This window comes from Buteo buteo, chromosome Z, assembly GCF_964188355.1.
Source record: "Buteo buteo chromosome Z, bButBut1.hap1.1, whole genome shotgun sequence".
Taxonomy (NCBI): domain Eukaryota; kingdom Metazoa; phylum Chordata; class Aves; order Accipitriformes; family Accipitridae; genus Buteo; species Buteo buteo.
In genome coordinates, this window is record NC_134204.1 from 38,987,987 (window position 1) to 38,999,094 (window position 11,108).

General features: G+C 63.6%; 1 protein-coding gene across 1 annotated transcript; it reads right to left on the minus strand.

The window, feature by feature from the left end:
* Window positions 1–396: 396 nt before the first annotated feature.
* Window positions 397–6,977, minus strand: LOC142027129 (sperm-associated antigen 4 protein-like). The gene is made up of 10 exons (XM_075020813.1): window positions 6,960–6,977; window positions 6,602–6,720; window positions 5,772–5,839; window positions 5,294–5,355; window positions 5,055–5,095; window positions 4,685–4,781; window positions 4,013–4,097; window positions 3,409–3,509; window positions 1,427–2,013; window positions 397–590 (listed from the first exon to the last, which is right to left on the minus strand). Exons 1-9 carry the CDS (start codon window positions 6,975–6,977, stop codon window positions 1,777–1,779), a joined length of 828 nt encoding a protein of 275 aa, XP_074876914.1. The 3' UTR covers window positions 397–590; window positions 1,427–1,776.
* Window positions 6,978–11,108: the final 4,131 nt, after the last annotated feature.

The window sequence follows — 11,108 nt, forward strand, 5'->3', positions numbered from 1 at the left end:
TGGCGGAGGGAGCGGGGAGGGCTGAGCTAGGATCCCCCCAGAGGGCTGGCTGCTCCTCGGCGGAGGGTCCTACGTGGGGCTGCCGCAACAGTGCGCACGGATCAGATGCCTGGCGGGCACTGCCCTGAGCCGGTGACAGCCAGATCCAGCCGCCTCGGCAATGGGCAAAACCAGCCCACCGTGCCAAGCCGAGCAGCTTGGTGTGCCTCCCAAACAATCAGAGAAGCTTCTCCCTGGTTGTGCACGGAATTCCTCATGGACACCCCCCTCGCCCAGGTCTCCGCACACCTCTCAGGCCCGCCCAGGTTCCCCGCTATGTCTAGACCCCGTGTGGCCTTTGAGAGGGCCCGTGGAAGGACATCGCTCTCCTCCAGACTAACAGCCACAGTCCTCTGCTCCGGGGATTTTTTCTCGTTTTATTCATTTTTACAGTAGAAGGTCGTCTCGTGCCCGGCCGATGGTGTTCCTTCCCATTATATTCCCATTATCTTCCCATGAACCTGCACTCGAGAAATGCAGGTGTAGCGTGACTTTCCCCAGGTGCTGTGTACGACAAGCCTGATAGACTGAAAGGCTCTGGGAAGCTCATTCTGCAAAGAAAACAGGGCAAAAAGACACATCACTCCTGGAGCGTAAGGAGCGGCGGGAGGCCCCGCGCGTCTCCCTCTGCCAGCCTGGCCCTTGCTCCGGGAGGCGCAGCTCCCGCCCTGGCCGAGGGGACAGCTTCTCTCTCCTTCCCTTCTCCCACCCAGGACCCCTGTCCTCTGCAGAGCAAAAGCCCCACCTCAGAGAGCGGGGTGGGCCGCTGTACAAACCGGAGGCTTTCTGGCCCGGGGGGGAATGGAACCTGGGGGAAGTCCTGCTGCTGGGGCAAGGCGTTGGGTGTCCTCCCTGCCACCGCCTACCCAGCTCGGGCTCGGGCCCTGTCCCGCCACCCCCTCCTTTCGCTGCGGCCTCTGTGCTGGCAGAGTGGCCAAGGAGCGCTCCGGCGCATGGCATGCGGCAGCACCCAGCAGCTCCTCCACCTGCCTCCCCAGCAAAGCCCAGGCCCAGGGATGCCGGCCACCCTGCAACTGGGTGTGGGGCATCCCCATGGTGCTGCCTGTTGGCTGTTGCCACCCGACACTCGCCTTCCAGGGCAGCGCGCAGCACACGTGGGTTGGCAAGGCCGCGGCTGGCTCTGCCAGGAGCAGCAGGCACAGGCAGGGAGCTCCGGGCACCCGCACAGCCACGGGGCCAACCCGCATCTCGCTCTACTTTTGCTGCCCTTGCCGGGTGCTGCTCAGCCCTCCAAAGCCTGCCACGTCTCTCTCGGCCAGGGTTGGGCCCCTGCCCCGGCAAGGACCGTCCACGCTCCTTCTGCCACTGGCTTGCTGGCAAACCCGCGTTTCTGCCCTGGCCTCTTGCCCACACACACCTCCCGTACCTGCAGAGGGAAGGTCTGGGTCGGCTTTTTCTCTATGTCGTAGCTGAACGTCCCGAGCAGAGCTTCCTCTTCTCCTTCCTCATCCGCTCCCTGGGAGAGAAAGCACGGTAAGGCCCAAGCCAGCCGTGAGAAAACACGCATGCCGGACCTGGGCCCCCGCCCCGCCCCCTCTCCTGCGGCTCCAGCGCAGTCTGGCGCAGCATGCAGTGGAGCTGAGCTGTTGGGCCCAAACACACTGAGCAGGTCTTAAGATGGGATGACACCACCCTGCACCTCCCCTGAAATGTCCCCTCAGGGCACAGCAGTGCTCGGGACAGACCAGCACCTGACGCTCAGCAGATGCGCAGAGACTAGCAAGTCCCCCGTACGGCTTTTCCCCAGCACTCGGTCCCAGCCCCAAGTGCCCGGCAGAGACTTACAGAGACGGTGAAATGTCGGGGGGCGCTGCTGATGTCCCCGAGCGCAGAGGACTCCTTCAAGGGGTGCTGCACAGTGATCGCGGTTGGTTGGACTCGTGCGGGCAACCTAATGACCAGCTGGCTCCGTGACGCTTGGAAAGGCCAGCAGTATCCCGAGGAATCGTCCATCTGAAAGCAGAGGGCAACGGCAACGGTTGGTGAGGGCGCGACATGGCCCGCGCTGCTACCAGTGCGGCCAGAAGCACCGGTGGCACGGCGCCTGCGGGCTGTATTTGTGCTCGAAATGAGTGGCGTGTTGGGACATGGACAGACGTGCCCGGACGTCTTCCCGGCCAGGGAGAGAGGGCTCACTGAATTCCCCGGGAGAGGAGAATATCCATCATGAAACATCTGATACCCCGCAGCTGAGTCAGGCCTGTGAAGAAGGCTCGCTCTTTGCCCAGCAGCTCTGCATCTTCCCCTACCCCCGCCTCGCCCCATCTAACGGAGCCGGGGGAGCCAACTGGCGCCGCGAAGGAGAATGACAGAATCGTAGAATCATTTAGGTTGGAGAAGACCCTTAAGATCATCGAGTCCAACCGTAAAGCTAGCACTGCCAAGTCCGCCGACAACCCGTGTCCCTAAGTGCCACGTCTACACGTCTTTTGAACATCTCCAGGGATGGTCGCTCCACCACTTCCCTGGGCAGCCTCTTCCGATGCCTGACAACCCTTTCGGTGAAGACATTTTTCCTACTGGCCAGTCTAAACCTCCCCTGAGCCGTTTCCTCTCGTCCTATCGCTTGTTCCTTGGGAGAAGAGACCGACACCCACGTCGCTACAACCTCCTTTCAGGTAGCTGTAGAGAGCAATAAGGTCTCCCCTCAGCCTCCTCCTCCGCAGGCTACACAACCCCAGTCCTTTCGGCTGCTCCTCACAGGACTTGTTCTCTAGACCCTTCGCCAGCTTCGTTGCTCTGCTTTGGATGCGCTCCGGCACCCCAGCGTCTTTCTGGTAGCGAGGGGCCCGAAACTGAACACGGCATTCAAGGTGCGGCCTCACCAGTGCCGAGTACAAAGGGATGAGCACTTCCCTAGTCCTGCTGGCCACACTATTGCTGATACAAGCCGGGATGCTGTTGGAGCCAAGTCCAGGAAGCGGCACTGAGCCTTGCTGAGTCTCGTACGATTGGCCTCGGCCCATCGATCCAGCCTGTCCAGATCCCTCTGTGGAGCCTTCCTACCCTCAAGCAGACCAACCCTCCCGCCCAACTTGGTGTCGTCTGCAAGCTTGCTGAGGGTGCACTCGGTCCCCTCATCCCGATCGCCCCGACCAGAGAAGCTCCTTCACCCAGCGGTGGCCAGGGACGGTAGGCAGGACGCAGCTCAGCTCAGCTCAGCCCAGCTCCTGGGGGAAGCTGCTGGTTTCTAGCGAGCCGAGCCCCGTGCGAGGCCCCAGGTGTCTGGCACCTGACCAGGGCCACGGGCTTCAGCAACACCACTGGCCTGAGGGGAGACGCCCTGGGGCTTGCCCTCATCCTTACCAGGGGGAACAAAACCAGCACTGATGATTTCTGCTACCATACCTGCGCAAAAGTACTCGGACGGTTCAGATCACAAAGGAACCAGAACACGCTGCAGGGCCACGCGTAGCTCCTGGGTGATGCCTGCAGGTCGATGGTGACCCCTGAAGGGAGAAGAGAGCAGCTGACTCTCAGAGGCCCCAGGCTCGGAGGGCCCAGTGGCTGTAGGGTATTTCTACGGCTGCCTGCCAGTCCCGTGCCCAGCCCCGTGCCCTTGGGAGGTGACGCAGGCAAGGAGGGGATCCCCGTGCCCAGTGACAGCCCAGTCTCTCTCACGGCTGCACAAAGAGAAGGCCTGCGGGGCCTGGGAGACTGAGGGCAGGGGGCCCGAGCTGAGGCCCTGCTGCATGGAGGGCAAAGGACGACCCGACCCCTCGCTTGCAGTCCCCAGGAAAGCTCAGCGGAGAGGGCGAAGTGCTGGCAGGGGCACCTGCGTGGGGCCCGAGGCTGAGCCGAAGCGACCCGCTCCGCCACAGGCACGCGGTCGGGCCCTGTGGCTCCATCTCCCCTCCCCCGGCCTCAGAGAGCAGAGTCTGCAGCTCGGCCTCCTCTGGGGCCTGCCAAGCAGGAGCCCAGCGCAACAAGACCTGCCTGTCCGCATCCATACCTGTGCTTTTCAGAGCCCAGGCAGACATCTGGACGTTCTCTTCCAAAGGCATCGCGGACATTGCCATTCTCATGTCCTCAAGTTCCTGGGAACGGCAGAAATGAACACGGAGGATGACCACATCAGCAGGCCGTTCGGCGTGACCACGGAGTCCTGCGCGGCCCAGAGCAACGGAAGGAGCCCGTGTCAGAAAGCACAGGACAAGCCTGGTCCAAACAGCTGCCAGGCTCAAAGCCTTCTGATGAGAAGAGCGAGGGCTCGGCAAGAGCGTTCGCCTCCACGGCCACAGTGCGGGCGTGGGTCTGGGCCCCGCAGCCTCGTCTCCACCTCCACGCTGCCCATCTCAGCCTGGAGACGGGCTCAGCCCTGCCAGGGCCAGATGCTCCTGGGAGGGCGTTTGTGTCTCACTGCTCTCTGAGGCCAGGCCAGAACTACCAGAGGCCCCAGCGCACTGGGAGAAGGATTTCGGCAGTCCTCCCCTGCCGGACGTGGCGCAGTTAAACTTGGCCAGAGGAAGGGGCTTTGTAGCGGAGAAGCTCAACCACCAGCCCCCGGTAAGGGGGGTGTGTGGGGTGTGTGGAGTGAGCAGGAGAACCCCGCTAGCAGCCCCAGGAAAGCACCCTGTGCGGGGCCCTGCTTGTCCCAGCCCTCTTGCCCAAAGCGCAGGATCACCTTCTTCACACGGCTCATCTGTGCAACCAGGCACGCCATCTCCTTCCTCAGCTCTTGCACCTCCTGCTGTTGTTCGTTCAGCAGAGCAACCGCGTTCCTGCAGAATGCCGGGAAAGCAGATCTTGTCAGGGAGCTGCTCAGCCCCTCCCAGAGCCTGCAAGCCCGGAGACGAGCAGAGGCACGGGTGCTCGAGCCCCCTTTCCTTTCCCTTTCCCTGCTTTGCGAGTGCTTCCCTTCAGCTCCAGCTTCAGCAAAAGGTGAAGAGAGAGAAAGGCACGAGGCCTGGGCACTAGGCACGGGAGTGCAAACAGCACAAGGCCGGCTCCTGCTACCCCACCAAATAAGCTGTGGGCCGGGAGGGGGCTCTTACCACATGGCCTTCAGCTGGCCCACAGGCTGCTCCAGCAGCACCTGAAAGGGAAAGGCTCTCCGCTTGAGTCCCAGAGCGGCCGGGGCTCCCCAGAGCCGGTGGCTCTAGCAAGGCCCAGCAGAAGCTGCTGCCGCTTCTTTGGGTCGCAGCCTGGAGACGGAGGATTCGGCCATTTACCAAACCACCGTCAGCAGGGCTCCTCTGTGGGACTTTCCTGTCCCGCAGCAACAGTCACTCACCTGTGGCACCTTCTTTGCCCACAGCACCCTCACGGGCAGCGAGGTCCCGCAGTAGGCCCCAGCTGTAATTCACATCACCGAGAGAGAGAGTTACTTTACGAGCGCTTCTAACGACCCCCGTAGTCCCGCTGCCTCCTCCCACACCAGGGAGGCAAGAGGTTTGCCGAGAGGTTCGCTCCCTGCTGCCGTGAGCACCAACACCTGGCTCCACAGGCTGCGAGAGAGACACCTCTCCATCCCCGCCCTGCACGGCACCACCAAGGAGCCTCCCTTCAGCTGGGCTCCGCTTCCCAAGCAATGCCCAGCTCTGGCCCTGCCTGTCACCGGTTCCGCTTCCTCCAGCGTGGACGGAGCTCCCTGAGCTGCAGGAGTGGGAGGCTGGAAGGTCCCCACGGGCGTTCCAGCACCGCTCCCTCCCTCCCACCGAAGCTTGCATCCCGCACCTCCGTGCTACCGTGAGCAGCCGGTGAACACTCACCGAGAGCGGCTACGAAGATGAGGCACAGGATCATAAAGAGCCCGCTCCTCTTCTGGGTGATCTTCTTCCTGAAAAAGAGGGAGTCCTGGCGTTACCAGTGCTCAGGGGCTGGGGCAGACCCCTCCCTGGAGGGAGGCGTTTTCACTTGCAAGCTGAGAAGCGCCAATTCTGGAGGTCAGCTGCTGACAGAAAGCTGACAGGCCAGCCCCCTTCCAGAGGAGCACGGTTTCTGTCTGCACCCTTCAACACGGCAGGCAGAGCTTGCCAAAAAGCGCGCTCCGAGATCGCCCTCAGACACACAGTTAAAATGACCCAGGGCAGTAAGCAGACCTGGCCAGGGAAAGCCGCTCTCGGGCGGTCTCTGCTGTGCGCTCGCCTTCCCTTTCGCTAAGGCGGCAGACCTGGTTGCGCTTGAGATGAAACACCTCTTGTTTTGGGGTGTTTCCACAGCACTAGGCGGAGCAGCAGGCACTTACTGCTCTTCTTCCACCGCCCCCACGGGTCCACCCCCTTTCCCCCAGCCACCAGAGGCTGGTCAAGGCCGCGGCAAAGCCTTCTGCTGCAGAGGCTCGGCCCTGACCCTGAGCGCTCCGCTGCGCCCACGTTACCTCCGTGGCGGCCCGAGGTTTCGGCCGCTGACGCGCACGCCGAGTGGGGCTGCCAAGGGATTCTGCTCTCGTTGCTCTCCAAGCAGCTGCCCCAGCGCGGGCAGCACCTGACCTGCTGCCAGCAGGAGCCGCGCTCCCCCGGTCCGGAGCACCGCCAGCCTCCCCCTGACCCACCGGCCGGCACCCCGCTCGGTGTCCACGTCGGACACGTGCTGTACTCACACAGTGGAGACGAAGGTGCTGAGGTATGCCTGAAGGGACACCAGCGCCAGCGCCAGACGGCCGGAAACGGCCGAGACCAAGCCTGGGAAAGAAGCCGGAGAAAACCCTGAGGACCCTTCCTGAGGACACCCGTTGGGACACAGGTCAGACCCTGCGGGGAGGCGGGCGCTGGTCCCACGCACTCCCTCTCCAGGGCAGCAGCAAGGGCAGGGCCAGGGATTTGCCCTGGCGAGGGGGCAGCTGGGTGCACCCTGGGAGGAAAGGACTGAGGGCTGGGCAGGATCCCCTTGCAGGCACGGCACCGACGGCTCGTCCGGGGAAGTAGGGCGGCACGAGGCTCTGGCCTCTGGGCTCCCACCGTACGGGTGTACCCCATGGTTGCTAGAGGAACCCCCAAAGACGTGGACATGGTAGCCAGCTCGGTCGTGGTGACGTAGCTGAGACGGCCCCAGGCTTTCCTCAGAGCAGGATGACGCTGGCTCTGCAGGGCTGTCAGGCCCGGCCCCAAACATGGGGTGGCAGGCAGCCTCTTCTCCTCACCCCTCGCTGGCTCGTTTGACCCCAGCCCCCGGTGTCCCTGGGGCGGGCAGGAGGGAACAGGAGGCTCTCAGGCGTCTTTCCCGAGGAAGCTGTCTGCCCTGTGGTCAGGTGCTAGCAGCCTGCGAGCGCTCGCCCTCCCCTTTTGATTCAAGCTCCCGGCAAAAACTTGCCGGGCAGAGTCCTGCCCAGAGCAGGGCAGCCTGCAGTCCCCCCTCCTGTGCCGGCACCATCTCCTCCAGCTCTGGTGCAGAGGAGCTCTGTGGGCGCATCCCAGAGGACTTTGCAGAGCAAAGCAGCATTGAACTTACTCTCACTCTCTCGAGCGCTGTCCCTGCAGCATGCAGGCCCTTGCTGGGTCATGACCTGGGCCGCCTGAGAATGAGTGAACCTGGGGAAGGAAAAAGACAGATGCCATGCGATGCGACGCGATGCTGGCGGGAGCTGCCCGCGCAGAGCTCGTGGCCAGAAGACAGGCCTTGGGAAGGCTCCCAGGAGACGGCCCGGCCGTGGCGGGAAAGGGAAGCTGCAGCAAGGCGGCAGAGCCGCTTCCACCCTCTCCTCCTCTGCCCACCGGGCCCTGCTGCACCAGCCTGCCCTTGGGCGGGCATCCCAGCGGCCCCGTGTTGTTCGGGGAGAGGGTGCAGGCCGCCCTCCTCCAAAGCCCCCCACCTCTTCCCGAGGCCCCTGCCGCTCAAGGGCCAGAGCCCTCCCCGAAACACCCTGTGGCTGCTCTCCCCAGCAGAGACGTGGCGAGGAGAGGGCTGAGCTCTCCCACGGCTCTGCCAGAGGCTGCCCAGATGCACCTGCAGAGTGCCTGCGGCAGCAGCCCCCAGAGACGGCTGGTGCAGGAGAGCAGCAGGGATGCCCCGAGCCCCCCGGCCAGGACCCCCAGCCGGCCGGCGCCAGCAGCAGCACTGCAGGGGTTCACCCCAGGGGGTCGGAGGGGCTTTCAGCGAGTTTCCCAAGACCCACGGCTGCCGCTCTGCACATAGTCCTTGTCAGCTTCCCCGCCGCGTCCCCCGCCAGCCCCGCATTAGGCTCTGCCTGTGCTACCCCCCAGATGAGGCCCCCAGGGGGAACAAATCCCCCATACACGTACTCATCCTCCGAGTCGCTGCCAGCTCTCCTGTCTGACAGGGCTCTCGGTGCCGCTTGTGATTTCCGGGGAGCCCTTCTCCGCTTCATGTTGGGGAGAAAGCAAGCTCTCCAGCAATCTTACAGCCTCTCCTTCAGCCCCAGGAGTTTTGCCTGCCCAGGGCACGGCCGCTCAGGCAAAAGCTCCAAACCGATCCCTGGCAGAAGCGCTCCTGCCACAGGCACACAGCCACCAGGACAGGGTGAGCTGCTTCCAGCCAGGCAGTCGTGGCCTGGAGTGCCACGTGGCTGAGCAAGGCCCTGATCTCACAGAGGCCTGGGCCCGCATGGTGTGAGGTCATGGCTGTGACATCACAGACGGGGCCACGGGGGGGCGGGAGATGGGGAGAGACCCTGCAGTTTTCCTGGCGCAGCCCATCCGCAGCCAGCCCGGCCCCTGGCCCGGGGAGTGCTGGGGTGTGGGTGGGGGCAGCACTGGCTCCCCTGGGAGCTCCCCCGGGAGCCAGTGCATCCGAGCCCGCGAGCCTTGTTGGGCCCTGTGCCGGGTGCCGCACGTTGCGTCCCCTGGGCAGGGCTCAGCACTCCTGGAGAGCCCCCGGGAAACAGAAACGGAGGGTGGGCGGAGGTTTTTGCTCTCGCCTCATCCAACAGCTGCTTCAGGCGGTGTTTCTGCTCTTTGAGTCTTCTCTTCTGCAGAGAAGAAGGGAAACGAAGCATTCCCTTGTGCTGGTGGAGGCGGAACGGTGCCTCTGTGTAAGGCAGAGGGTTTTTTCCCAGCCATGCTGACCCTGCCTTAATGGCCGTCCCCCCGTACTGGGTCTGCCTGCGCGGGAGTTGACTTTCCTCCTAGCAGCCCGTACGGTGCCGTGGTTCGCATGGGTGGCTGAAAGAGCGTTGATGACGCACCATGGTTTCAGCTACTGCTGAACGATGCTTAGAGAGCATCGAGCTGTCTCTGTCTCTCGCTCTGTCCCCTCGAGCAAAGAGGCTGGGGGTGGGCAAGAGCTTGGGAGGGGACGGAGCCAGGACAGGCGACCCCAGCTGACCAAAGGGCTATTCCATGCCGTGTAACGTCGTGCTCAGCAATAAAGACGGGGGCTCTGGTCTTTGCAAAGTCGCCGTTGCTTGGAGACTGGCTGGGCATCAGCCTGCCTGCGCAAGGTGTTGAGTGACGGCTGTGGCGTGCCTTGGGGTTTTTCCCCTCTTTCCTTTGCTTATTACAGCGTTCGTATCCCGACACACAAGTTTTCTCCTCTTCTCTTCTTGCCGTGGGCTCCGAGCAGAGCCCCTGGAGACCAGGGCGGCCTGGCAAGTCCAAGTGATGTTTCTTGGTGGAGCGGTGGGCTGCCAAGAGGGACGTTAGCCAGTGCTCAGCACAAAAGGGAGGCCCCTCGCTAGAGACGAGCAGCTGGAAGCGGCCCCATAGAGAGCTGCTGGCGGAGCTGCCCAGGCAGGAGAAGTCCGAGTAGCCAGCTGGTAGGCACCACCTGTAATTCCCGTCACCAAGAGATCCTGCCATGGTGCTCAGGGCCCCACAGCTACTCCCCATTTCCCCTCCCTTCTGCGGTGAGCACCAACACCGGGCTCCACGGGCTGGGGGAAGACTCCTCCACCCGCCCCCCCTGCACAGTGCCCCTGACAAGCCCCACTTCAGCTGGGCTCTACTTCTCAAGCGATGGACAGGTCTGGCGCTGGCTGCCCCCCATCCCTACGTGTCTGGGTCCACAGGCCATCAGGGGGAGCTGTGCCACCTGTGCCAAGGCACTTTGTCCCTTGCGTGATTCCACCAGCACCACCCAACAGCCCTCGTGCCTGCCAGGTGCCCCCGTGTTGCCACCAGCCCCCCGTGGCTGTCCTGGCCCCTACTTCCTTCTCTGGATCCCACAGGTTCCCAGAGGCTCCCAGAGGTTTCCCAGCTGCCCCTAGCTGGGACCCCCACCACCCCTGGGGGCCCCGGGGGACCCCGGGCACCTCCAGAGCCCTCCTGTCCTGGCTTCCCTGGTTGCTTCCAGCTCCCGTGAGGCACCGGTGCCCCGTGCCCAGGCACGTGCACTCCCCTGGTGGCTGCTCCCAGCCCATCGCACGTTGCGCAGCCCTTCGCATGCCTGTGCCCTTCCACAAGGCCCCCGTGGCTAGGCCGGAGCATCAGGGGTGCCATGTCACTGGCAGGCCAGAGGGCTGTGCCTGGGGAGGCACCACGGGCATGGCGGAGGGAGCGGGGAGGGCTGAGCTAGGATCCCCCCAGAGGGCTGGCTGCTCCTCGGCGGAGGGTCCTACGTGGGGCTGCCGCAACAGTGCGCACGGATCAGATGCCTGGCGGGCACTGCCCTGAGCCGGTGACAGCCAGATCCAGCCGCCTCGGCAATGGGCAAAACCAGCCCACCGTGCCAAGCCGAGCAGCTTGGTGTGCCTCCCAAACAATCAGAGAAGCTTCTCCCTGGTTGTGCACGGAATTCCTCATGGACACCCCCCTCGCCCAGGTCTCCGCACACCTCTCAGGCCCGCCCAGGTTCCCCGCTATGTCTAGACCCCGTGTGGCCTTTGAGAGGGCCCGTGGAAGGACATCGCTCTCCTCCAGACTAACAGCCACAGTCCTCTGCTCCGGGGATTTTTTTCTCGTTTTATTCATTTTTACAGTAGAAGGTCGTCTCGTGCCCGGCCGATGGTGTTCCTTCCCATTATATTCCCATTATCTTCCCATGAACCTGCACTCGAGAAATGCAGGTGTAGCGTGACTTTCCCCAGGTGCTGTGTACGACAAGCCTGATAGACTGAAAGGCTCTGGGAAGCTCATTCTGCAAAGAAAACAGGGCAAAAAGACACATCACTCCTGGAGCGTAAGGAGCGGCAGGAGGCCCCGCGCGTCTCCCTC

Coding starts and splice junctions, on each gene's coding strand:
- LOC142027129 (XM_075020813.1), bottom strand. Junction 4,098..4,684: donor AGATGAGCCGTGTGAAGAAG/GTGATCCTGCGC, acceptor TGCCGTTCCCAG/GAACTTGAGGACATGAGAAT. Junction 3,510..4,012: donor CTGGGCTCTGAAAAGCACAG/GTATGGATGCGG, acceptor TTCTCCCTTCAG/GGGTCACCATCGACCTGCAG.